Raw genomic sequence first — 26,692 nt, 5'->3', positions numbered from 1 at the left:
GGGACACCTGCTGCAGGTGAGACACACCTGGGCACACCCGGGACAGGTAACACACACCTGGGACAGGTAACACACACCTGGGGAGTGTACCTGGGGCTGGGACACCTGCTGCAGGTGAGACACAGGTAACACACACCTGAGCACACCTAACACACACCTGGGGACACACCTGGGACAGGTAACACACACCTGGGACAGGTAACACACACCTGGGGACACACCTGGGACAGGTAACACACACCTGGGACAGGTAACACACACCTGGGGACACACCTGGGACAGGTAACACACACCTGGGACAGGTAACACACACCTGGGGACACACCTGGGACAGGTAACACACACCTGGGGAGTGTACCTGGGGCTGGGACACCTGCTGCAGGTGAGACACACCTGGGACACACCTGGGGACACACCTGGGGCCACACCTGGGGCACACCTGGGGCTGTTTAGGGTCTCACCTGTGCACACCTGGCCACACCTGGGTGTGTTTAGGTTCACACCAGTCTCACCTGTCCCCCCCGCAGGAGGAGGCGGGGCTGGGCGGGGCACACCTGGGGGGTTTGGGCTCACACCTGTGCACACCTGGGCACACCTGGGCAGGTTTAGGGTCTCACCTGTCTCACCTGTCCCCCCCGCAGGAGGAGGCGGGGCTGGCCCGGGCACACCTGGGCACACCTGGGCACACCTGGGGGGGTTGGTGACACACCTGGGCACACCTGGGGTGTTTAGGGTCACACCTGGGGTGTTTAGGGTCTCACCTGTGCACACCTGTCCCCCCCCAGGAGGAGGCGGGGCTGGCCCGGGCGCTCCTGGGCGGGGCGGAGGCGGAGCTGTTGCGCATGCGCAGGAGGCTGCGGGGGCTGCAGGGCCGGAGGGGGCGGGGCCGAGCCCCCCAGGTACCGGGGGGGGGGGGCTGGAATGGGGAGTCTCTATGGGGCTGGGGGAGGGCTCTGTGGGGCTGGGGGTCCCCATGGATTGGGGGGCTCTGTGGGGCTGAATTAGGGGGTTCTTATGGGGCTGGGGGGTCTTTGTGGGGCTGAGGGGTTTCTGTGGGGCTGGGGGCCTGAATTGGGGGACTTTTCTATGGAGCTCTGTGGGGGGGGTCTGTGGGGCTGGGGGTCCCCTTGGATTTGGGGTCCCTATGGGACTGGATTGGGGGGTCCCTATGGGGCTGGATTGGGGGGTCCCTATGGGTCTGGGGGGGTCTCTCTATGGGGCTAGGGGTTCCCTGTGGGGCTGGGGGGTCTCTATGGGGCTGGGGGTGGTCCCTGTGGGTCTGGGGTCTCTCTGTGGGTCTGGGGGGTCTCTCTGTGGGTCTGGGGTCTCTGTGGGGCTGGGGGGTCTCTGTGGGTCTGGGGTCTCTGTGGGTCTGGGGTCTCTCTGTGGGTCTGGGGTCTCTGTGGGTCTGGGGTCTCTATGGGTCTGGGGTCTCTGTGGGTCTGGGGTCTCTCTGTGGGTCTGGGGTCTCTATGGGTCTGGGGTCTCTCTATGGGTCTGGGGTCTCTCTATGGGGCTGGGGGGTCTCTGTGGGTCTGGGGTCTCTCTATGGGTCTGGGGTCTCTATGGGTCTGGGGTCTCTGTGGGTCTGGGGTCTCTCTGTGGGTCTGGGGTCTCTGTGGGTCTGGGGTCTCTCTATGGGTCTGGGGTCTCTATGGGTCTGGGGTCTCTCTATGGGTCTGGGGTCTCTCTGTGGGTCTGGGGTCTCTGTGGGTCTGGGGTCTCTCTGTGGGTCTGGGGTCTCTCTATGGGTCTGGGGTCTCTCTGTGGGTCTGGGGTCTCTGTGGGTCTGGGGTCTCTATGGGTCTGGGGTCTCTGTGGGTCTGGGGTCTCTCTATGGGTCTGGGGTCTCTCTGTGGGTCTGGGGTCTCTGTGGGTCTGGGGTCTCTCTGTGGGTCTGGGGTCTCTGTGGGTCTGGGGGGTCTCTATGGGTCTGGGGTCTCTGTGGGTCTGGGGTCTCTATGGGTCTGGGGTCTCTGTGGGTCTGGGGTCTCTCTGTGGGTCTGGGGTCTCTATGGGTCTGGGGTCTCTGTGGGTCTGGGGTCTCTCTATGGGTCTGGGGTCTCTATGGGTCTGGGGTCTCTGTGGGTCTGGGGTCTCTCTATGGGTCTGGGGTCTCTGTGGGTCTGGGGGGTCTCTATGGGTCTGGGGTCTCTCTGTGGGTCTGGGGTCTCTATGGGTCTGGGGTCTCTGTGGGTCTGGGGTCTCTCTGTGGGTCTGGGGTCTCTGTGGGTCTGGGGTCTCTCTGTGGGTCTGGGGTCTGTCTGTGGGTCTGGGGGGTCTCTATGGGTCTGGGGTCTGTCTGTGGGTCTGGGGGGTCTCTATGGGTCTGGGGTCTCTGTGGGTCTGGGGTCTCTCTATGGGTCTGGGGTCTCTCTGTGGGTCTGGGGTCTCTCTATGGGTCTGGGGTCTCTGTGGGTCTGGGGGGTCTCTATGGGTCTGGGGTCTGTCTGTGGGTCTGGGGGGTCTCTATGGGTCTGGGGTCTCTCTATGGGTCTGGGGTCTGTCTGTGGGTCTGGGGGGTCTCTATGGGTCTGGGGTCTCTATGGGGCTGAATTGGGGGGTCTCTGTGGGTCTGGGGTCTCTCTAACCCCCCCTGACCCCCCGTTCTCCCCCAGGTTGGGGGGTCCCGGCCCGTGGGGGGGGCGCGGCCGCGGGAGCTGCGGGACCCCCTGGGGCAGGTACGGGGGGACTGGGGGGGATTGGGGGGATTTTGGGGGGTCCCGGGGGGATTTGGGGGTTCTGGGGTGGATTTAGGGAGGATTTTGGGGGGATTTTTGGGGAATTGGTGGAATTTGGGGAGATTTGGGGGGATTTGGGGGGGATTTGGAGGAATTTTGGGAGGATTTTGGGGGAGATTTGGGGGAGAATTTGAGGGGATTTTTTGGGATTTGGGGGGGTTTGGGGGGATTTGGGGGGATTTTGGGGGGATTTTGGGGGGGATTTGGGGGCATTTTTTGGGATTTAGGGGGGGTTCGGGGGTCTGGGGCGATTTGGGGGGATTTGGGGGGATTTGGGGAGGAATTTTTGGGAGATTTTGAAGAACTTTGAGGAATTTTGGGGGATTTTTGGGGAGATTTTTGGGCACATTTTTGGGGAGATTCTGGGAGGAATTTTGGGGAAGATTTTGGGGGATTTTGGGGGGGATTTTGGGGAAGATTTTGGGGGATTTTGGGGGGGATTTTGGGGAGATACTTGGGGGAGATTTGGGGGATATTTTTGGGGAGATTTTTGGCAGATTTTGGTAGAATTTGGGGGAGATTTTTGGCGGATTTTGGGGGAGATTTGGGGGGATTTTGGGGGAGATTTTGGTGGATTTGGGGAGGATTTTGGGGGATTTTTTTAGGGATTTTTTGGGGGGGTCCTCTCCCCCATCCCCCCCTTTGTCCCCTCCCCCCCCAGGAGTGGCCGCAGTGGGGGGAGGGGCAGGAGGAGCCCCCCCCATCGCCCCCCCCAGGGACCCCCCCTGTGACACCCCCAGGGACCCCCCAGGGGACCCCCCCAGTGACCCCCCTGGGGACACCCCCGGGGACCCCAATGGTGACACCGGCCCTGACCCCGCCCCCGGCCACGCCCACCAGGGCCAGGACACAGGTGAGACCCCCATGTCACCTGTGTGTCACCTGTGTCATTTGTCCCTGTCTCACCTGTCCCCAGGTGTTTCACCTGTCCCACCTGTCCCTGTCCCACCTGTCCCTGTCCCAGGTGTCCCCAGGTGTGTCACCTGTCCCACCTGTCCCCATCTCACCTCTCCCTGTCTCACCTGTCCCAGGTGTCTCACCTGTCTCACCTGTCCCACCTGTCCCTGTATCTCACCTGTTTCACATGTCCCAGATGTGTCACCTATCCCAGGTGTGTCACCTGTCCCAGGTGTGTCACCTGTCCCTGTCTCACCTGTCCCTGTCTCACCTGTCCTTGTCTCACCTGTCCCTGTGTCTCACCTGTCTCTGTTTCACCTGTCCCACCTGTCCGTGTCCCTGTCCCAATACCTGTCCCAGCACCCATCTCACCTGTCCTGGTGTTACCTGTCCCGGATGTCACATCTGTCCCTGTCTCACCTATCCCAGGTGTCCCAGGTGTCTCACCTGTCTCACCTGTCCCTGTCCCAGGTGTCCCCAGGTGTGCCACCTGTCCCACCTGTCCCTGTCTCACCTGTCTCACCTGTCCCTGTCTCACCTGTCCTTGTGTCTCACTTGACCCTGTCTCACTTGTCCCAGGTGTCCCATGAGTCTCATCTGTCCCAGATGTCTCACCTGTCCCAGGTGTCCCAGGAGTCTCACCTGTCCCAGGTGTCTCACCTGTCCCAGGAGTCTCACCTGTCCCAGGTGTCTCACCTGTCCCAGGAGTCTCACCTGCCCCAGGTATCTCACCTGTCCCAGGCCCTGTCCCAGCTCAGGGCCGAGGCCGCGGCTCTGCGGGGGAGACTGAGGGGGGAACACCTGGGGAGAGCCCCCCACAGGTGAGTGACACACCTGGGACACCTGGGGACACACCTGGGACACACCTGGGGACACCTGGGGACACACCTGGGGACACCTGGGGACACACCTGGGGACACACCTGGGGACACACCTGGGACACACCTGGGGACACCTGGGGACACACCTGGGACACACCTGGGGACACCTGGGGACACACCTGGGGACACCTGGGGACACACCTGGGGACACCCCTGGGACACACCTGGGGACACCTGGGGATACCTGGGACACACCTGGGACACACCTGGGGACACCTGGGGACACACCTGGGGACACCTGGGGACACCTGGGACACACCTGGGGACACACCTGGGACACACCTGGGGACACACCTGGGACACACCTGGGGACACCTGGGGACACACCTGGGGGGGGTGGGGACACACCTGGGACACACCTGGGACACACCTGGGACACACCTGGGGACACCTGGGACACACCTGGGGACACACCTGGGACACACCTGGGGACACACCTGGGACACACCTGGGGACACCTGGGGACACACCTGGGGGGGGTGGGGACACACCTGGGACACACCTGGGACACACCTGGGACACACCTGGGGACACCTGGGGACACCTGGGGACACCCCTGGGACACACCTGGGACACACCTGGGGACACCTGGGGACACCTGGGACACACCTGGGGACACCTGGGGACAGCTGGGGACACCCCTGGGACACACCTGGGGACACACCTGGGGACAGCTGGGGACTCACCTGGGACACACCTGGGGGGGTGGGGACACACCTGGGACACACCTGGGGACACCTGGGGACACCTGGGGACACACCTGGGACACACCTGGACACACCTGGGACACACCTGGGGACACCTGGGGACACCTGGGACACACCTGGGGACACACCTGGGGGGGTGGGGACACACCTGGGACACACCTGGGGACACCTGGGGACACACCTGGACACACCTGTCTCTGGGGGTCACAGGGACCCCTCCCCCCCAGCCCGGGGGGCGTGGCCGCGGCTCGAAGGGACCTGGCCCAGGTGAGCCACGCCCTGGGCGGGGCCTCCCAACACCTGGAGAGGATCCTGACACACCTGGGGACACACCTGGGCCAGGTGAGAGGGGACAGGGGACACACCTGGGCCAGGTGAGGGGACAGGGATACACCTGGGCCAGGTGAGGGGACACAGGGGACACACCTGGGCCAGGTGAGAGGGGACAGGGACACACCTGGGCCAGGTGAGGGGGGACAGGGACACACCTGGGCCAGGTGAGGGGGGACAGGGACACACCTGGGCCAGGTGAGAGGGGACAGGGGACACACCTGGGCCAGGTGAGGGGACACAGGGACACACCTGGGCCAGGTGAGAGGGGACAGGGGACACACCTGGGCCAGGTGAGGGGGGACAGGGGACACACCTGGGCCAGGTGAGAGAGGTGGGGACACACCTGGGCCAGGTGAGGGGGGACAGGGGACACACCTGGGCCAGGTGAGAGAGGTGGGGACACACCTGGGCCAGGTGAGGGGGGACAGGGGACACACCTGGGCCAGGTGAGAGAGGTGGGGACACACCTGGGCCAGGTGAGGGGACAGGGACACACCTGGGCCAGGTGAGGGGGGTGGGGACACACCTGGGCCAGGTGAGGGGTTCCCCTGTCACACCTGGGCCAGGTGAGGGGTTCCCCTGTCACACCTGGGCCAGGTGAGGACTCCTCCCGTCACACCTGGGCCAGGTGAGGACCCCTCCCATCACACCTGGGCCAGGTGAGGGGACACAGGGGACACACCTGGGCCAGGTGAGGGGTTCTCCTGTCACACCTGGGCCAGGTAAGGACTCCTCCCATCACACCTGGGCAGGTCCGGGCCGTGCCTCAGTTTCCCCGGGCCCCCCCCCGGGCTCTCCTGGAGCTGCTGCGGGAGCGGCTGCGGGAGGGGGTGGGGCCAGCGCCGGCCACGCCCCCCCGGGACCCCCCCCGGGACCCCCCCCAGGTGAGACACGGACGGGATTGGGGGTCCCAAATCTATTTTGGGGGGTCCCGAGTCCATTTTGGGGGGTCCCGAGTCCATTTGGGGGGGGTCCCAAATCCATTTTGGGGGAGTCTCGAATCTATTTTGGGGTCCTGATCCCATTTTGGGGGGTCCCAATTCAATTTGGGGGGTCCTGAGTCCATTTAGGGGGGTCTTGACCCCATTTTGGGGGGTCCCAAATCTATTTTGGGGGTCCCAAATCCATTTGGGGGGGTCCTACCCGATTTTAGGGGGTCCCAAATCTATTTTGGGGGGGTCTGAACCCATTTTGGGGGGTCCCGAGTCAATATTAGGGGTCTTGAGTCCATTTTGGGGGGTCCTGACCCCATTTTGGGGGGTCCTGAGTCCATTTTGGGGGTCCCAAATCTATTTGGGGGGGTCCCGAGTCAATTTGGGGGGGTCCTGACCCCATTTTGGGGGATCTCAAATCCATTTTGGGGGGTCCCGAATCCATTTGGGGGGTCCCAATTCTATTTTGGGGATCCTGACCCCATTTGGGGAGGGGTCTGAGTCTATTTTGGGGGGTCCGAGTCCATTTAGGGGGTCCTGACCCCATTAGGGGTGTCCCAAATCCATTTTGGGGGGTCCCGAGTCCATTTTAGGGGTCTTGAGTTAATTTAGGGGGGTCTTGACCCCATTTTGGGGGGTCCCGAGTCCATTTTGGGGGGTCCCAAATCTATTTGGGGTGGTCCCGAGTCAATTTGGGGGGTCTTGAGCCCATTTTGGGGGTCCCGAGTCCATTTAGGGGGGGTCTTGACCCCATTTTGGGGGGTCCCAAATCCATTTTGGGGGATCTGACCCCATTTGGGGAGGGGTCTGATCCCATTTTGGGGGATCCCAAATCCATTTTGGGGGGTCCCGAGTCCATTTTGGGGGGTCCCGAGTCAATATTAGGGGTCTTGAGTCCATTTTGGGGGGTCCTGACCCATTTTTGGGGTCCCGGGTTGGTTTTTGGGGGGTCCTGACCCATTTTGGGGGGTCCCGAGTTGTTTTTTGGGGTCCCTGTTGCTGGTTTTGGGGGGTCCCGAGTTTTTTTTGGGGGGGGTCCTGACCCATTTTTGGGGGGTCCTGACGGGTTTTTGGGGTCCCCCAGCCCCCCCGGGTGCAGCAGGAGGAGCCCCCGGTGCCGCCCCCCAGCTCCGAGGGTGAGGAGGGGGCGCGGGGGGTCCCGGGGAGGGATTTTGGGGGTCCCGGGGGGAGTTTGGGGGTCCCTGGGGGATTTTGGGGGTCCCTGGGGGATTTTGGGGGGGATTTTGGGGGTCCCTGGGGGATTTTGGGGGGGATTTGGGGGGTTCTTGGGTGATTTTGGGGAGGATTTTGGGGGGTTTGGGGGTTCATGGATGGTTTTGGGGGTCCCTGGGGGGTTTTGAGGGGGATTTTGGGGTCCCTGGGTGGGTTTTGGGGAGGATTTTGGGGGGTTTGGGGGGTTCATGGATGGTTTTGGGGGTGCCTGGGGGATTTTGGGGGTCCCTGGGGGATTTTGGGGGGGATTTTGGGCGGTTTTGTGTTGTTTTTTGGGGGATTTTTGGGTGATTTTGGGGGCATTTTTGGGTGTTTTTTGGGGTATTTTTGGGCGGTTTTTTTGGCGGTTTTTGGGGTATTTTGGGGTGACTTTTGGGGTATTTTGGGCAGGTTTTTGGGTGGTTTTTGGGTATTTTTGAGGTGTTTTGGGGTATTTTGGGGTGATTTGGGGAGATTTTTGGGCGGTTTTTGGGGTGTTTTTTGGGGTGTTTTTTGGGGTATTTTTTGGGTTTTTTGGGGTGTTTTTTGGGTGATTTTGGGGGTATTTTTTGGGTTTTTTGGGGTGTTTTTTGGGTGATTTTTGGGGTATTTTTGGGGTATTTTTGGGCGGTTTTTTGGGTGATTTTTGGGTGATTTTTGGGGTATTTGGTGTCCCTGACCTCCCCCTCCCCCCCAGAGGAGGCGGCCCCCGCCCCTCCCCCCTCCCGGGCTCTGCTCAAGCGCCGCGCGCGGATCCTGCTGAGGGGGGGGAGGGGCGGGCCCCGCCCCCAGCACTGACACCAGTGTGGACCAGTATGGACCAGTGTAAACCAGTATACACCAGTATAAACCAGTATGGACCAGTATGGACCAGTATACACCAGTATAAACCAGTATACACCAGTATAAACCAGTATAAACCAGTATGGACCAGTATAAACCAGTATGGACCAGTATGGACCAGTATAAACCAGTATGGACCAGTATAAACCAGTACGGACCGGTATAGACCAGTATAAACCAGTATAAACCAGTATGGACCAGTATGGACCGGTGTAAACCAGTATAAACCAGTATGGACCAGTATGGACCGGTATAAACCAGTATAAACCAGTATAAACCAGTACGGACCGGTATAGACCAGTATCAACCAGTATAAACCAGTATGGACCACTATGGACCACTATGGACCAGTATGGACCGGTATGGACCGGTATAGACCAGTGCCCTCCCAGCGTCCGCCACACTGACCACCAGTATAAACCAGTATGGACCAGTATAAACCAGTATGGACTCATATAGACCAGTGACCACCAGTATGGACCAGTATGGACCAGTATGGACCAGTATAAACCAGTATGGACCAGTACAGACCGGTATGGAGCAGTACAGACCGGTACGGACCAGTATGAACCAGTATGGACCAGTATGGATCAGTACGGGCTGGTATGGATCAGTATAAACCAGTATAGACCAGTATGGACCAGTATAAACCAGTACGGACTGGTATAAACCAATATAAACCGGTACAGACCCATATACACCACTGATCACCAGTATAAACCAGTATGGACCAGTATGGACCAGTATAAATCAGTATAAACAAGTATAAAGCAGCATGCACCAGTATAAACCAGTATGGACATGTATAGACCAGTGACCAGCAGTATAAACCGGTATGCACCAGTATGGACCAGTATAAACCAGTACAGACCAGTATGCACCAGTATGGACCAGTACCCTCCCAGTGCCTCCCAGTGCCTGCCCCAAGCAGTGACCACCAGTATGGACCAGTGACCGCCAGTATAAACCAGTATGGACCAGTGTACACCAGTATGGATCAGTATAGACCAGTAACCACCAGTATAAACCAGTACAGACCAGTATGCACCAGTATGGACCAGTACCCTCCCAGTGCCCGCTCCAACCAGTGCCTGCCAGTACAGACCAGTATAGACCAGTACAATCTGTGCTTGATCCCAGTATTCCCCCAGTGCTCCCAGTCCCTCCCAGTAGCTCCCAGTACCATCCCAGTATATTCCCAGTCCCTCCCAGTCCCCCCCAGTCCCCCCCAGTCCCTCCCAGTCCCCCCCAGTCCCTCCCAGTCCCCCCCAGTCCCCCCCAGTCCCTCCCAGTCCCTCCCAGTCCCCCCCAGTCCATCCCAGTCCCCCCCAGTCCCCCCCAGTCCCCCCCAGTCCCCCCCAGTCCATCCCAGTCCATCCCAGTCCCTCCCAGTCCCCCCCAGTCCATCCCAGTCCCCCCCAGTCCCCCCAGTCCCTCCCAGTCCCCCCCAGTCCCTCCCAGTCCCCCCCAGTCCCTCCCAGTCCCTCCCAGTCCCCCCCAGTCCCTCCCAGTCCCATCCCAGTCCCCCCCAGTCCCTCCCAGTCCCATCCCAGTCCCCCCCAGTCCCCCCCAGTCCCCCCCAGTCCATCCCAGTCCCCCCCAGTCCCCCCCAGTCCATCCCAGTCCCCCCCAGTCCCCCCCAGTCCCCCCCCAGTCCATCCCAGTCCATCCCAGTCCCTCCCAGTCCCCCCCAGTCCATCCCAGTCCCCCCCAGTCCATCCCAGTCCCTCCCAGTCCCTCCCAGTCCCCCCCAGTCCATCCCAGTCCCTCCCAGTCCCCCCCAGTCCATCCCAGTCCCCCCCAGTCCCCCCCAGTCCCCCCCAGTCCCCCCAGTCCCCCCCAGTCCCCCCCAGTCCCCCCCAGTCCATCCCAGTCCATCCCAGTCCCCCCCAGTCCCCCCCAGTCCCCCCCAGTCCCCCCCAGTCCATCCCAGTCCCTCCCAGTCCATCCCAGTCCCTCCCAGTCCCCTCCCAGTCCATCCCAGTCCCTCCCAGTCCATCCCAGTCCATCCCAGTCCCCCCAGTCCCCCCCAGTCCCCCCCAGTCCCCCCCAGTCCATCCCAGTCCCCCCCAGTCCCCCCCAGTCCCCCCCAGTCCATCCCAGTCCCTCCCAGTCCATCCCAGTCCCTCCCAGTCCCCTCCCAGTCCATCCCAGTCCCTCCCAGTCCATCCCAGTCCATCCCAGTCCATCCCAGTCCATCCCAGTCCCTCCCAGTCCCCCCCAGTCCATCCCAGTCCCCCCCAGTCCATCCCAGTCCATCCCAGTCCCCCCCAGTCCATCCCAGTCCCCCCCAGTCCCCCCCAGTCCATCCCAGTCCCCCCCAGTCCATCCCAGTCCCCCCCAGTCCCCCCAGTCCCTCCCAGTCCATCCCAGTCCCCCCCAGTCCCTCCCAGTCCATCCCAGTCCCCCCAGTCCCTCCCAGTCCATCCCAGTCCCCCCAGTCCCTCCCAGTCCATCCCAGTCCCCCCCAGTCCCTCCCAGTCCCTCCCAGTCCCCCCCAGTCCATCCCAGTCCCCCCCAGTCCATCCCAGTCCCTCCCAGTCCCCCCCAGTCCCCCCAGTCCCCCCAGTCCCTCCCAGTCCCCCCAGTCCATCCCAGTCCCTCCCAGTCCCCCCCAGTCCCCCCCAGTCCATCCCAGTATAATCCTAGTCTCTCCCAGTCCATCCCAGTTCCCCCATTAAAGCCTCCTGTTCCCTCTCCCTGCCTGGGTCACTTTTTTGGGGGGTCCCGAGGGGATTTTGGCGTTTTTTGGGGTCTCTGGGTGCTTTTGGGGAGGTTTTTTGGGGGTCTGGGGGTGTTTTGGGGGTCTCTGGGTGTTTTTGGGGGGTCCCTGGGTGGATTTGGGGGGGGATTTTGGGGTCCCAGGATGGTTTTTTGGAGGTTTTTTGGGGGTTTTTGGGGGGTCCCGGGGGGTTTTTGGGATCCCTCGGGTTTTTGGGGGAGGATTTTGGGGTCCTCGAGGTTCTGGGGGGTCCTTGGGTGGATTTGGGGAGGATTTTGGGGTCCTGGAGTGGTTTTTGGGGATATGGGGAGGGGTTTTGGGGTCTCTGGGTGGTTTTTTTGAGGTTTTTGGGGGGATTTAGGGGGTTTTTGGGGTATCCCGAGGTGGATTTTGGGGGTCCCCGGGGTGGTTTTGGGGGAAAATTTTGGGGTCCCCGAGGTTTTGGGGGGTCCTTGGGTGGGTTTTGGGGGGATTTTGGGGTCCATGGGTGGTTTTCAGGAGGATTTTGGGGTCCCCTGGGGGTTTTGGGGGGTCCCTGGGTGGGTTTTGGGGTTTCTGGGTGGTTTTTTGGAGTATTTTTTGGGATTTTGGGGCATCCCGGGGTGTTTTTGGGGACCCTGGGTAGGTTTGGGGGGGGATTTTGGGTCTCTGGGGCTTTTTTTGGGGGGGATTTTTTGGGTTTTTGGGGGTCTCTGGATGTTTTTTGAGGGGGTTTTGGGGTCCCGGGGTGGTTTTGGGGTCCCTGGGTGTTTTTTGGGGGGAATTTTGGTGTCTCTGGGTGTTTTTTGGAGGAATTTTTGGGGTTTTTTTTGGGGCATCCCGGGTGGTTTTGGGGTCCCTGGGTGAGTTTTAGGGGGATTTTGGGTCTCTGGGGCTTTTGGGGGGTCTCTGGGTGGTTTTGGGAGGATTTTTTGGGTTTTCGGAGTGTCCTGGGGTGGTTTTTTGGGGTTTCTGGGTGTTTTTTGGGGGGGATTTTTGGGGGTTTTGGGGGTCCCTGGGTGGATTTGGGGTCCCGGGGTGTTTTTTTGGGTCTCTGGGCGTTTTTTGGGTGAATTTTTGGGTTTTTTTGGGGTGTCCCGGGCTGTTTTTGGGGTGGTCCCAAAGATGGGTGGGGGAAAAACTTCCCCAAATCTCCTCCCCCTCCCCCTCCCTTATCTCGCCCCCCAGCCCGGCCCCGCCCTGGGGTGGGGGAGGGGCTGAGCCTTATCGGGGCGTGGCCCCCCCAAAAAACACCGAACCCCCCAAAAAACCCCAAAATTCCCCCCAAAAATCCCCCCCATGGCGGGGCCGGCGGCGCTGCTGCTCCTGGGGGGGCTCCTGGGGGGGCTCCCCAAAATCTGGGGGGTCCCGGGGGGGTCCAGGGGGGGCTCCGAGACCCCCCCAGAGCTGGAGGAGGAAGGTCAGAGGGGAGGGGGGAGGGGCGGGGGGGTTTGGGGGGTTTTGAGGGGAATTTTGGGGGATTTTGGAGGATTTGAGTGGAATTTTGGGGGATTTTTAGAGATTTTGGGGGGAATTTTGGGGGGATTTGGGGGAGTTTGGGGGAGTTTGGGGAGATTTGGGGGGATTTTGGGGGGAATTTTGGGGAAATTTGGGGGGGTTTGGGGGATTTTGGGGGAATTTGGGGGGAATTTGGGGGAGGTGGGAGATTTTGGGGGGTTTTGGGGTTTTTTTGTGGAGACTTGGGGGGATTTTGGGGAGGGTTTTGGGGTATTCTTAGGGAGCATTTTGGTGTTTTGGGCAACTTGGGGGATTTTAAGGAGTTTTAGGGTGTTAGGAGGGGATTTTGTGAGGATTTTGAGAAGTTTTGGGGATTTTTAGGGAGTTCAGGGGGGTTAGGAAGGGGTTTTGGGGGTGTTTGGGGGGATTTTTGGGGGGTTTAGGAAATTTTGGAATTTTTTGGAGGAGATTTTGGGGTGTTGGGGGAATTTTGAGACGTTTGTGGCGGTTTGGGGGGAATTTTGGAGAATTTTTAGGGAGTTCAGGGCAGGGGGTTAAGAGAGATTTTGGGGTGATTTGGGGAGGTTTAGGGGGAATTTGGGGATGTTTGTGGGGTTTGGGGAGTTTTGGGGGGAATTTTGGGGGATTGGGGGGTTCAGGGAGATTTTGGAGCCTTTGGGGGCTCAGGAGGGGATTTAGGGGGGAGTTTCGGGACTTTGAGGGATCAGGAGGGGGTTTGGGGGGATTTGAGGGGAATTTGGGGATGTTTGTGAGGAATTTGGGGGGATTTTTGAGAAGTTTTGGGGATTTTTAGGAGTTCAAGGGTTTAGGAGAGATTTTGGGCGTGTTTGAGGGGATTTTGAGGGGGATTTAGGGATGTTTGTGAGGAATTTGTGAGGTTTTGGGGTTTTTTTGGAGAGTTTAGGAATTTTGGCGTTTTTTGGAGGGGATTTTGGGGTTGTTGGGGGGAATTTCGAGACTTTTGGGGGGTTTGGGGACAATTTTTGGGGGTTTGGGGGAATTTTTAGGGAGTTCAGGGGGTTTAAGAGAGGATTTGGGGGGTGTTTTGGGGAGGTTCAGGGGAATTTGGGGGGTTTGGGGGGATTTTTTGGGAGTTGGGGGGGTTTAAGAGGGAATTTTGGGGGGAGTTTTGGGGGTTTGGGGAGTTTTGGGGGGATTTTGGGGGTTTGGGGGAGCTCAGGAGGGGAGGTTAAGGGCAGTTCGTGTTTTGGGGGGATTTGGGGGGTTTCAGGAGATTTTGGAGGCTTTGGGGTGGTTTAGGAGGCGTTTGGGGAGATTTGGGGGCTTTTTGGAGGTTTAGGAGGGAGTTTTGGGGGGTCTAGGAGGAAGTTTTGGGGAATTTGGGGGGATTTTGGAGGGGTTTGGGCAGTTTTGGGAGTTTTGAGGGGGTTTGGGAGGTTTAGGAGGGAGTTTTGAGGGCTTGGAGGGTTTGGGGAGGGGGTTTGGTGGGATTTGGGGGGGTTTGGAGAGTTGGGGGAGTTTGGGGCAGTTTTGAGGGGGTTTAGGGGGGATTTGGGGGTCTGGGGGTGTTTTGAGGGGGTTTGGGGGGTTTAGGAGGGAGTTTGGGGGGGTTGGTGTGAAATTCCTCATGTGACCCCCCCTTGTTTGACCCCCCCGTCCCTGTGACCCCTGTGTGACCCTGTGACCCCTGTGTGACCCTGTGACCCTTGAGTGACCCCCTGACCCCTGAGTGACCCCTGCCATGTCCACAGTGTCCCTGACCCCTGAGTGACCTCTGTGTGACCCCAGTGACCCATGACCCCCAAGTGACCCCATGACCCTTGTGTGACCCTGTGACCCCCAAGTGACCCCTGTGTGGCCCCTGCAGTGTCTCTGACCCCTGTGTGACCCCATGACCCCGGTGTGTCCTTTGCCCTGTCTGCAGTGTCCCTGACCCTGTGTGACCCCTGTGTGACCCCTGTGTGACCCCTGTGTGCCCCCTCGCAGTGTCCCTGACCCATGTGTGACCCCTGTGTGACCTCTGTGTGACCCCTGTGTGACCTTTGCCCTGTCCGCAGTGTCCCTGACTTTTGTGTGACCCCAATGACCCCTGTGTGACCCCTGAGTGACCCTGTGACCCCCGAGTGACCCCTGTGTGACCTTTGCCCTGCCCACAGTGTCCCTGACTTTTGTGTGACCCCATGACCCCTGTGTGACCCCTGTGTGACCCCTGACTGACCCCGTGACCCCCAAGTGACCCCTGTGTGGCCCCTGCAGTGTCTCTGACCCCTGTGTGACCCCAATGACCCCTGTGTGACCCCTGACTGACCCCGTGACCCCCAAGTGACCCCTGTGTGGCCCCTGCAGCGTCCCTGACCCCTGTGTTACCCCAGTGACCCCCGAGTGACCCCATGACCCCTGAGTGACCCCTGTGTTACCCCAGTGACCCCGAGTGACCCTGTGACCCCCGAGTGACCCCTGTGTGACCTTTGCCCTTTCCGGTGTGTCAGTGAGGATCGTGCAGCGCTCGGAGCCGCAGCCCCCGCACTGCTTCACCCGCACCCTGCACGACCTCAGCTGCTTCTGGGACAGCCCCGGGGACCCTGACCCACGGAGATACAGACTGCTCTACCGCCTGGAGTGAGTGACCCCTGACCCCTCACTGACCCCTGAGTGACCCCTGACCCACCCCTGAGTGACCCCTGACCCACCCCTGAGTGACCCCTGTGTGACTGCTGACCCCTGAACCCTGAGTGACCCCAGTGTGAGCCCTGAGGTGTTTGTGGGACAGCCCTGGGGACCCTGACCCACGGAGATACAGACTGCTCTACCGCCTGGAGTGAGTGACCCCTGACCCCTGAGTGACCCCTGTGTGACCCCTGACCCACCCCTGAGTGATCCCCAACCCTGAGCCCTGAGGTGTTTGTGGGACAGCCCTGGGGACCCTGACCCACGGAGATACAGACTGCTCTACAGGCTGGAGTGAGTGACCCCTGACCCCTGACCCCTGTGTGACCCCTGACCCACCCTGAGTGACCCCCAACCCCTGAGCCCTGTGTGATCAATGAGTGACCCCTGAGGTGTTTGTGGGACAGCCCTGGGGACCCTGACCCACGGAGATACAGACTGCTCTACCGCCTGGAGTGAGTGACCCCTGACCCCTGAGTGACCCCTGACCCACCCCTGAGTGATCCCCAACCCCTGAGCCCTGAGCCCTGAGTGACCCCTGAGTGACCCCTGTGTGACTGCTGACCCCTGACCCCTGTGTGAGCCCTGAGTGACCCCTGTGTGATGACTGCTGACCCCTGAACCCTGAGTGACCCCTGAGTGACCCCTGTGTGACTGCTGACCCCTGAACCCTGAGTGACCCCTGAGTGAGCCCTGAGGTGTTTTGGGACAGCCCTGGGGACCCTGACCCACGGAGATACAGACTGCTCTACCGCCTGGAGTGAGTGACCTCTGACCCCTCACTGACCCCTGAGTGACCCCTGACCCACCCCTGAGTGACCCCTGAGTGACCCCTGAACCCTGAGTGACCCCTGAGTGAGCCCTGAGGTGTTTGTGGGACAGCCCTGGGGACCCTGACCCACGGAGATACAGACTGCTCTACCGCCTGAGTGAGTGACCCCTGACCCCTCACTGACCCCTGACCCACCCCTGAGCTCTGAGTGACCCCTGAACCCTGTGTGACCGCTGACCCCTGACCCCTGAGTGAGCCCTGAGTGACTGCTGACCCCTGAGTGACCAATGACCACTGAGTGACCACTGATGCCTGAATGACCACAAACTGCTGTGTGACCGCTGAGTGACCCCTGGCAGTGACCCCTGACCCCTGTGTGACCCTTGACCCCTGTGTGACCCCTGACCCCTGTGTGACCCCAGGCAGGACCCGTGGCAGGAGTGTCCCCTGGCCGTGTCCCCTGTGTGACCCCTGACCCCAGTGTGACCCCTGACCCCTGTGTGACCCCTGTGTGACCCCTGTGTGACCCCAGACAGGACCCGTGGCAGGAGTGTCCCCTGGCCGTGTCCCTGTGTGACCCCTGACCCCTCTCAGGCAGGACCCGTGGCAGGAGTGTCCCCTGGCCGTGTCCCGGGGGGTCGGGGCCCGTTTTTTGGTGTCGGTTCCCCGAGGCCGCCACCGTCACCTTCGTCCCCCTGGAGCTGCGGGTGCTGCCGGGGACCCTCCCCGGGACCCCCCAGAGACCACCGGGACCCCTGAGAGACCCCCAGAGACCACCGGGACCACCGAGAGCTCCCCAAGACCACCGGGACCACCAAGACCACCCCAGAGACCACCGGGACCCCCGAGAGACCCCCAGAGACCCCCGGGACCACCAGGACCCACCTTGGGACCACTGAAACCACTGAGACCCCCCCCAAAATCTCTGAGACCACTGAGACCCCCCCTGTGACCACTGGGACCACCAGGACCCCCCCAAAAACCACTGAGACCCCCCCTGGGACCACCAAGAGCTCCCCAGAGACCACCAAGACCATCAAAAGCCCCTCAGAGACCACCGGGACCCCCCCCAAAATCTCTGACATCACCAAGACCAATGAAACGGCCCCCGGGAGCACCAAGGACGTGGAGACCCCCCCCAAAATCCCCGGGACCCCCCCCAAATGGGCGGGGCGCCCCCCACCCCTATTCCAGAAGACGATTTTCATCGATCAAGTCGGTACGGGAGGGGCTGGGGGGATTTTGGGGTCCTGGAGGGGATTTGGGGGATTTGGGGGGTCCTGGGGGAATTTGGGAGGATTTTGGGGTCCTGGGGGGATTTGGGGGGGATTTGGGGAGATTTGGGGGGTCCTGGGAGGTCCTGGAGGGGATTTGGGGGCATTTTGGGGGAGATTTGGAGGGGTTGAGGGATCCTGGAGGGGATTTTGGTGGATTTGGGGAGGTTTGGAGGGGATTTGGGGGGTCCTGGGGGGGCTTGGGGGGTTCTGGGGGGATTTGGGGGTGCTGGGGGGGATTTGGGGGGATTTAGGGGGCATTTGGAGGGTCCTGGAAGGAAATTGGAGGGTTTTGGGGGGGTCCTGGGGAGATGTGGGGGGGATTTGGGGGATCTTGGGGGTATTTGGGGGATTTTGGGGGAGATTTGAGGAGATTTTGGGGGTCCTGGAGGGGATCTGGGTGGGATTTTAAAGGTCCTGGGAGAGATTTTGGGGCAATTTCAGGGATTTTGGGGGTTCTGGGAGAGATTTGGGGGGATTTTGGGGGAATTTCGAGGGTCCTGGGAAGAATTTTGGGGGGGTTGAGGAGATTTGGGGGGATTTGGGGGGGGATTTGGGGGGATTTTGGGGGTCCTGGGGGGATTTGGGGGATCCTGGTCTGGGGAGTTTGGGAGCTCCTGGGGGGAGATTTTGGGGGGCAGAATTTGGGTATTTTGGGGGGGATTTTTTTAGGTTTTTGGGTTGATTTCAGGGTTTTTTGGGGTCCTGTCGATCCGGAATTTTTTTGGGGGTCCCCCCTGACTCTCCCCTCCCCCCAGTTCTCCCAGGACCCCCCAGAACGTGTCGGGGTCGGCGGGGGGGGGGATTTTTGGGCTGATTTGGTGGGTTTTGGGGTGGATTTTTGGGTTGATTTCAGGATTTTTTGGGATTTTTTGGGGCTTTGGGGGTCCTGTCGATCTGGGATTTTTGGGGTCGCCGAGGGGGGGATTTTTGGGCTGAATTTGTTTTTTTGGGGGGGGATTTTTGGCTGATTTTGGAGTTTTTGGGGTGCATTTTTGGGCTGATTTCAGGATTTTTTGGGGAATTTTTGGGTTTGGGGGTCCTGTCGATCTGGGATTTTTGGGGTCACCGAGGGGGGGATTTTTGGGGTGAATTTGGGTTTTTTGGGGGGATTTTTGGGCTGAATTTGGGTATTTTGGGGTGGATTTTTGGGCTGATCTCAGGATTTTTTGGGGCTGATTTGGGTTTGGGGGGTTCTATCAATCCGGGATTTTTTTGGGGGTCCCCCCTGACTCTCCCCTCCCCCCAGTTCTCCCAGGGCCCCCCCAGAACGTTGTCGGTGTCCCCGGGGGGGGCTCGGGGGGAGCTCTGTGTGCGCTGGGCTCCCCCCCCCGGGCCCTACCTCCACTCCAGCCTGGTCTTCGAGCTGGCCCTGAGCCCCCCGGGGGGACCCCCAAAAATCGTGGAGTGACCATTAAGGGCCCTGGGGGGGTCCTGAGGGATTTTGGGGGGTTTGGGGGCTCCCTGGGGCAGTTTGGGGGTCCTTGGGAGAGTTTTTGGGGACCCTGGAGGAGATCTTGGGGTCCCTTGGGGTGGATTTTGGGGTCCCTGAGGGGGTTTGGGGGTCCTTGGGGTCCCTTGGGGGGAGTTTTGGGGTCCTGAAGGGTTTTAGGGTCCTTGGGAGTTTCTTGAGGGAGTTTTGGGGTCCCTGGGGGAGTTTTGGGATCCTTGGGGGGTCCCTGGGGGTGGGTTTGGGGTACCTGAGCCCCCCGGGGGGACCCCCAAAACCGTGAGTGACCATTCGGGGCCCTGAGAGGATTTTGGGGTCCCTCGGGGGAATTTTGGGGCTCCTTGAGGGGGTTTGGGAGAGTTTGGGGGTCCTTGGGGGCTCCTTGAGGGGGTTTTAGGATCCCTGAGGGGGATTTGGGGGCTCCTTGAGGGGATTTGGGGGTCCCTGGGGGGTCTTGGGGGTCTCAGGGGAGGATTTTGGGGTCCCTTGGGGAGGATTTGGGGTCTCTGGGGGCGTTCTGACCTCCTTGGGGGGGTTTTGGGGATCCCGTTTAGGGCTTTTGGGGTCCCATATGTGGATTTTGGGGTCTCTAACCCCCTGTCTGTCCCCCCAAGGTGGGGGTCCCGGCCGGGCGCAGGGAACAGGGGGTCGGGGGGCTCAGGGGCAGTTTTGGGGTCCCGTTTGGGGGGGTTTGGGGTCTCTAACCCCTCTATCCCCCCCAGGTGGGGGTCCCGGCGGGGCGCAGGGAGCAGGGGGTCGGGGGTCCCGTTTGGGGGGGTTTGGGGTCTCTAACCCCCTGTTTATCCCCCCCAGGTGGGGGTCCCGGCCGGGAGGAGGGAACAGGGGGTCGGGGGGCTCAGGGGCAGCACCCCGTACTCGGTCCGGGCCCGGGCCCGCCCTGACGGGATCAGCTACGGCGGGTTCTGGAGCCCCTGGTCACCCCCCGCCACCGCCACCACACCCCCCGGTGAGTGACAGGGACACCCAGGGGGACAGCGGGGACACCTGCGGACACCTGGGGGACACCTGGGGACACCTGGGACACCAGGGACACCTGGGGACACCTGGGGACACCTGGGGACACCTGGGGACACACCTGGGGGCACCTGGGACACCTGAGGACACCTGGGGACACCTGGGGACACCTGGGACACCTGGGGACACTGGGGACACCTGGGGACACCTGGGGGACACCTGGGGGACACCTGGGGACACCTGGGGACACCTGGGGACACCTGTGGACACCTGGGGACACTTGGGACACCTGGGGGACACCTGGGGACACCTGGGGACACTGGGGACACCTGGGACACCTGGGGGACACCTGGGGACACCTGGGGACACCTGGGGGACACCTGGGACATGGAGGGGACACCAGGGAACAGGGAGGGACACCAGGACATTGAGGGGATGGGAGGGTACTGGGGGATTTGGGGACATTGAGGGGGCACCAGGACATCCAGGGGACACTGAGGGACATGGGGACATTGAGGGGACAGGGAAGGATGGTGGGCTTGGGGACATTGAGAGGGGTGGGGGACTTGGGGACATTGAGGGGACAGAGAGGGACAGGGGGGTGGCAGTGACAGGAGGGTAGGGGGGACTTGAGGGACATGGTGGGGACACAGAGGGGACACAGAGGGGACACGGGGACATTGGGGACACACAGGGACACCAGGGGGGTGGGGGTGGCACTGGGGGGACACAGGGAGGGGTCTCTGAGCCGGTGTCCCCACTGTGACCCCAGTGTGACCCCTGTCCCTGCCATGTCCCCAGTGTGACCCTGGTCCTCCCCATGTCCCCAGTGTCCTCCCAGTGTGACCCCTCCAGTGTGACCCCGGTGTGTCCCCAGTGTGACCCCTCCAGTGTGTCCCCAGTGTGACCCCTCCAGTGTGTCCCCAGTGTGTCCCCAGTGTGACCCCTCCAGTGTGACCCCAGTGTGTCCCCAGTGTGTCCCCAGTGTGACCCCTCCAGTGTGTCCCCAGTGTGTCCCCAGTGTGACCCCTCCAGTGTGTCCCCAGTGTGACCTCTCCAGTGTGACCCCTCCAGTGTGTCCCCATTGCATCCCCTGTCCCTAGTGTCCCCAATGTGACCCCAGTGTGTCCCCAGTGGGACCAGCCCGGTGTCCCCTGTCCCCAGTGTCCTTCCAGTGCCCTCCCAGTGACCCCTCCAGTGTGACCCCCCCAGTGTGACCCCGGTGTGACCCCTCCAGTGTGTCCCCATTGCGTCCCCTGTCCCTAGTGTCCCCAATGTGACCCCAGTGTGTCCCCAGCGTGACCTGCCCAGTGTCCCCTGTCCCCAGAGCTGGACACAGTGACATTGGGGTGTCCCTGGTGTGACCCTGGTGTGACCCCTCCAGTGTGACCCCTGTCCCCAATGTCCCCAGTGTCCCCAGTATGTCTCCAGTGTCCCCAATGACCTGGTGTGACCCCAGTGTGTCCCCAGTGTCTGGTGTCCCCTCAGTGTCCCCAATGTCCCCAGTGTCCCCATTGTCCCCAGTGTGACCCCAGTGTCCCCAGTGTCTGGTGTCCCCGGTGTGTCCCCAATGTCCCCATTGTCCCCAGTGTGACCCCAGTATGTCCTCAGTGTGTCCCCAGTGTCCCCAGTGTCCCCAGTATCCCCATTGTCCCCAGTGTGTCCCCAGTGTGACCCCAGTGTCCCCTCAGTGTCCCCAATGTCCCCAGTGTCCCCAGTGTGTCCCCAGTCCCCCCAGTATCCCCAGTGTGTCCCCAGTCCCCCCAGTGTCCCCAGTGTGTCCCCAGTGTCCCCAGTCCCCCCAGTGTCCCCGGTGACCCCGGTGTGTCCCCAGAGCTGGACGCGGTGACACTGGGACTGTCCTGTCTGCTGGTGCTGCTGCTGCTGGGACTGGGAGTGCTGGGCCTGCTGGGCCACCGCCGGTACTGGGGGGACTGGGAGGGACTGGGAGGGACTGGGAGGGACTGAGAGGGACTGGGAGGGGACTGGGATGGACTGGGGGGGACTGGGATGGACTGGGGGGACTGGGAGGGACTGGGGGGACTGGGGGGGACTGGGGGGGACTGGGGGGGACTGGGAGGGGACTGGGATGGACTGGGGGGACTGGGAGGGACTGGGGGGACTGGGGGGACTGGGGGGGACTGGGATGGACTGGGGGGGACTGGGATGGACTGGGGGGAACTGGGATGGACTGGGGGGACTGGGAGGGACTGGGGGGACTGGGGGGACTGGGGGGGACTGGGGGGACTGGGATGGACTGGGGGGGACTGGGATGGACTGGGAGGGACTGGGGGGACTGGGGGGGACTGGGGGGGACTGGGATGGACTGGGGGGGACTGGGATGGACTGGGGGGAACTGGGATGGACTGGGGGGACTGGGAGGGACTGGGGGGACTGGGGGGACTGGGGGGGACTGGGATGGACTGGGGGGACTGGGAGGGACTGGGGGGGACTGGGGGGACTGGGGAGGACTGGGGGGGACTGGGGGGACTGGGGGGACTGGGATGGACTGGGAGGGACTGGGGGGACTGGGGGGACTGGGGAGGACTGGGGGGACTGGGGGGGACTGGGGGGACTGGGATGGACTGGGAGGGACTGGGGGGACTGGGGGGACTGGGGAGGACTGGGGGGACTGGGGGGGACTGGGGGGGACTGGGATGGACTGGGGGGACTGGGAGGGACTGGGGGGACTGGGGGGACTGGGGGGGACTGGGGGGACTGGGATGGACTGGGAGGGACTGGGGGGACTGGGGGGACTGGGGGGACTGGGGGGACTGGGGGGAACTGGGATGGACTGGGGGGACTGGGGGGACTGGGAGTGCTGGGACTGCTGGGCCACTGCTGGTACTGGGGAAACTGGGAGGGACTGGGATGGACTGGGGGGGACTGGGGGGGACTGGGATGGACTGGGAGGACTGGGAGGGACTGGGGGGGGACTGGGATGGACTGGGAGGGACTGGGATGGACTGGGAGGGACTGGGGGGGACTGGGAGTGCTGGGACTGCTGGGCCACTGCTGGTACTGGGGAAACTGGGAGGGACTGGGATGGACTGGGGGGCTCAGTAGGATTTTGGGGTCCCCCCCGACCCTCCAGGCCAAGCTGTGGGGGCCGGGCTGGGACCAATGGGACATTTGGGCGATTTTGGGGGGGATTTGGGTGATTTTGGGGGTGATTTGGGGGGGATTTTGGCGGATTTGGTGGATTTGGGTGATATTTTGGGGGGTATTTTGGGGTCCCCCGACCCCCCCCCCGACCCTCCATTCCCCTCAGGACCCTCCAGGTCAAACTGTGGCTGCCGGGACTGGAGCAATGGGGGATTTTTGGGATGATTTTGGGCTGATTTTGGGGGTGACTTTTGGGATTTTGAGGGAATTTGGGTGATTTTGGGATTTTGGGGGCAATTTTGGGGTCCCCCTGACCCCCGGTGTCCTCCCAGGACCCTCCAGGCTGGGATTGCAACACAGGGAATTTGGGTGATTTGGGGTGGGATTTTGGGGGGAATTTGGGTGATTTGGGGGTGATTTTTGGGGGGATTTTGGCAGATTTGAGGGATTTTGGGGGGGATTTTTTGGATTTAGGGATTTTGGGGTCCCCCTGACCCCCCTTGACCCCCCAGGACCCTCCAGGCCAAGCTGTGGCCGCCGGTGCCGGGCCCAGAACGGGAGTTCGAGGGGCTCTTCAGCAACTTCGGCGGAAACTTCCAGGTCTGGGGGGATTTGGGGCATTTTGGGGGATTTTTGGGGGGATTTTGGGGGTTTTTTGGGGCTATTTTGGCAGCTATTTTTGGGGCTATTTAAGGATATTTTTGAGATATTTTGGGGATATTTTGTGGATAATTTGGGGACATTTTTGGGATAGTTTGGAGATACTTTCGGGGATGTTTTGTGGATATTTTGGGGGATATTTTGGTATATTTAACCCTTTCCTCCCCGCAGCTGTGGCTGTGCCAAGGGCCGGGTTTTCCCTGGGCCCCCCCCGTGCCGCCCACGTTGGAACTGGAGGACGCCGTGGAGGAGGTGGGGGGGGGCTCGGACCCTCCGCTCCCCCCCGGGGGTCTCTCGCCCCCTCCCCAGCCCTGGGGTCCCGAGCCCCCTCCCCAGGCCTGGGGTGCCTCACCCCCCGCCCATTCCTGGGGCTCCCCCGGGGATCCCTCGCCCCCCGCCCATTCTTGGGGTTCCCCCGAGGATTCCTCGCCCCCTCCCCATCCCTGGGGCCCCTCGGGGGATCCCTCACCCCCCTCCCATCCCTGGAGTCCCTCCGAGGATCTCGAGCCCCCTGCCCATCCCTGGGGCTCCCCCGGGGGTCCCTCGCCCCCCGCCCATCCCTGGGGCCCCTCCGAGGGTCCCGAGCCCCCCGCCCATTCCTGGGGCCCCTCCGAGGGTCCCGAGCCCCCCGCCCAGGCCGGGGGTCCCTCTGGGGGTCCCTCTCCGTCCCCCAGTTTCGAGTACACGCTCTTCGAGCCGGGCTCGGCCCTGCTGTGCCCGCCCCCCCCGGGCCCCGCCCCCTACGCCAACCTGGCCCCGCCCCCCAAACCGGCCCCGCCCCTCAAGCCGGGAGAACACGCCCCCCATTACGTCATCTGCTCCTGAGAAAGGGGCGGGTGACGTCACTGCAGAAGAGGGGTGATGTCGTCATCGTGTGACACGTGGTGACGTCACTTGTGGAGAGACTCGTTGTGATGTCACACGGGATATTGTGACGTCACGCAGATGGGTGTGTCGCTGTGATGTCACACAGAGGGGATTGATGACATCACGGCAGAAGAAGCATAACATGGTGATGTCATGTGACACGGAAATGATGTCATAATCAAAGAGTGACGTCACAGGTGATGTCATCACAGAAGGGATTCAGAATGACGTCATCGCAGAGGGGAAGCATCTCTGTGACATCACACAGAAGGGATTGATGACGTCACGGCAGAAGGAGCACAACATGGTGATGTCACGTGGCAGAGCAATGACGTCATCAACAAATAGTGACGTCACAGGTGATGTCATCACAGGAGGGACTCGGGATGATGTCATTGCAGAGGGGACACATCTCTGTGATGTCACATCACGGCGCAAGGGGCACAATGCAGTGACATCTCTTGGTGGAATGATGATGTCATCAGAGAGGGGATGCATCGTGGTGACATCACAGAAAAGAAATTGATGACATCACGGCAGAAGGAGCATAACACGGTGATGTCACGTGGCAGAGGAATGATGTAATCACAGTACAGTGACGTCACAGGTGATGTCATCGCAGGAGGGACTTGTGATGATGTCATTGCAGAGAGGACGCATCTCTGTGATGTCACACAGGGCACGGTGACGTCATGCAGAAGGGGCACAAGGCAGTGACATCACTCGGCGGAATGATGATGTCATCAAGGAGGGGATGCACTGCGGTGACGTCACAGTGAAGGGACAGATGACGTCATGGTGGAGGAGACTGGACACGATGACATCACACAGACACAATGACATCATCACGGATGGGACACATCACACAGAAGGGACAGATGACATCATGACACAGGGGACGCAACACTGTGATGTCACAGAGAGGAATGATGACGTCATCACAGCAAGGACAAATCGCAGTGACATCACGGGAAAGGGACCGATGACATCACAAGAAAAGGGAGGCGCCATGGTGACGTCACACCAATGGGAAGGATGATGTCACCGCAGAGGGAACACACCACAGTGACGTCACACTGAAGGGGCAGATGACGTCATGACGGAAGGGACGCGTCAGAGTGACGTCACGTGGACAGGATGGATGACGTCACCGTGGGAGTAACGTGTCACGGTGACGTCACACACGAGGACACGGAGGGGACACGTGACACAATGACGTCACACGTGGGTATTGTGACGTCATCACAGATGGGGACACGTGACGTGGTGACGTCACACAGGGGCACAGTGATGTCATCATGGGCGGGATGTGACATCACTGTGACGTCACACAAGGGAGACGTGACACGAGGACACAGAGGGGACACGTGGCGTGGTGACGTCACACAGGGCGCAGTGACGTCATCACATAGGGACACGTGACACGGTGACGTCACACAGGGGCATGCTGACGTCATCCCAGAGGGGCCACGTGACACAATGATGTCACACACAAGGACACGGAGCAGAGAGGGGACACCGGGGACACCGAATTTCTCCTGCTTTGGGTTTTTAATGTTTTTGTACAATAAAAGTGACACCGGGACCCCAGGCCACGACCCCACGGGGACACTGGGGGGCACTGGGGGGGACTGGGATGAACTGGGAGGGGTAATGGGGACACTGGGGGGCACTGAAAGGGACTGGGAGGAACTGGGGGGGAAGTGGGGGGCACTGGGAGGGACTGGGATGGACTGGGAGGGGCAATGGGGACACGGGGGGGCAACTGGGAGGGACTGGGATGGACTGGGAAGGGCAATGGGGACACTGAGGGACACTGGGAGGGACTGGGAGGAACTGGGGGGCACTGGGAGGGACTGGGATGGACTGGGGGGGACTGGGATGGACTGGGAGGGACTGGGAGGGAACTGGGAGTGACAGGGGGGCAATGGGGACACTGAGGTGACACCAGGAGGGACTGGAAGGGGCAATGGGGACACCGGGGGGGCACTGGGAGGGACTGTGACAGGAGCCTGGGGACATTGGGGACACTCTGGGGACACTGGGACAGGAGCCTGGGGACACTGTGGGGACATTGTGGGGACATTGGGGACACTGGGAGCACTGGGACAGGAGCCTGGGGACACTCTGGTGACACATTGGGGACACTGTGGGGACATTGGGGCCCTCAGGGGTGTCTCAGGCAGGCCCAGGGTGGGGGGAGGGGCTGATAAGGCTTATCAGGAACCCCCAGAT

General features: G+C 61.5%; 1 protein-coding gene and 1 long non-coding RNA gene across 2 annotated transcripts; one reads left to right on the top strand and one right to left on the bottom strand.

Annotated features, from left to right (window-relative positions):
* Positions 1–4,681: 4,681 nt before the first annotated feature.
* Positions 4,682–20,201, bottom strand: LOC310921775. The gene is made up of 3 exons (XR_014592205.1): positions 20,155–20,201; positions 20,005–20,055; positions 4,682–4,703 (listed from the first exon to the last, which is right to left on the bottom strand). It is a non-coding gene; the product is annotated as an uncharacterized lncRNA (long non-coding RNA).
* LOC310921768 (uncharacterized protein) lies at positions 16,908–26,040 on the top strand. Its single transcript, XM_083882002.1, has 6 exons — positions 16,908–17,345; positions 18,650–18,802; positions 19,664–19,817; positions 21,660–21,747; positions 23,443–23,530; positions 23,762–26,040. The coding sequence occupies exons 1-6, from the start codon at positions 17,223–17,225 to the stop codon at positions 24,413–24,415; spliced, it is 1,260 nt and encodes a 419-aa protein (XP_083738128.1). The 5' UTR covers positions 16,908–17,222; the 3' UTR covers positions 24,416–26,040.
* Positions 26,041–26,692: the final 652 nt, after the last annotated feature.

This window comes from Zosterops lateralis, assembly GCF_965231275.1.
Source record: "Zosterops lateralis genome assembly, chromosome: 36".
NCBI lineage: Eukaryota > Metazoa > Chordata > Aves > Passeriformes > Zosteropidae > Zosterops > Zosterops lateralis.
Note: the sequence above shows the minus strand (reverse complement) of the source record. Positions and strands in the feature narration are given on the sequence as shown.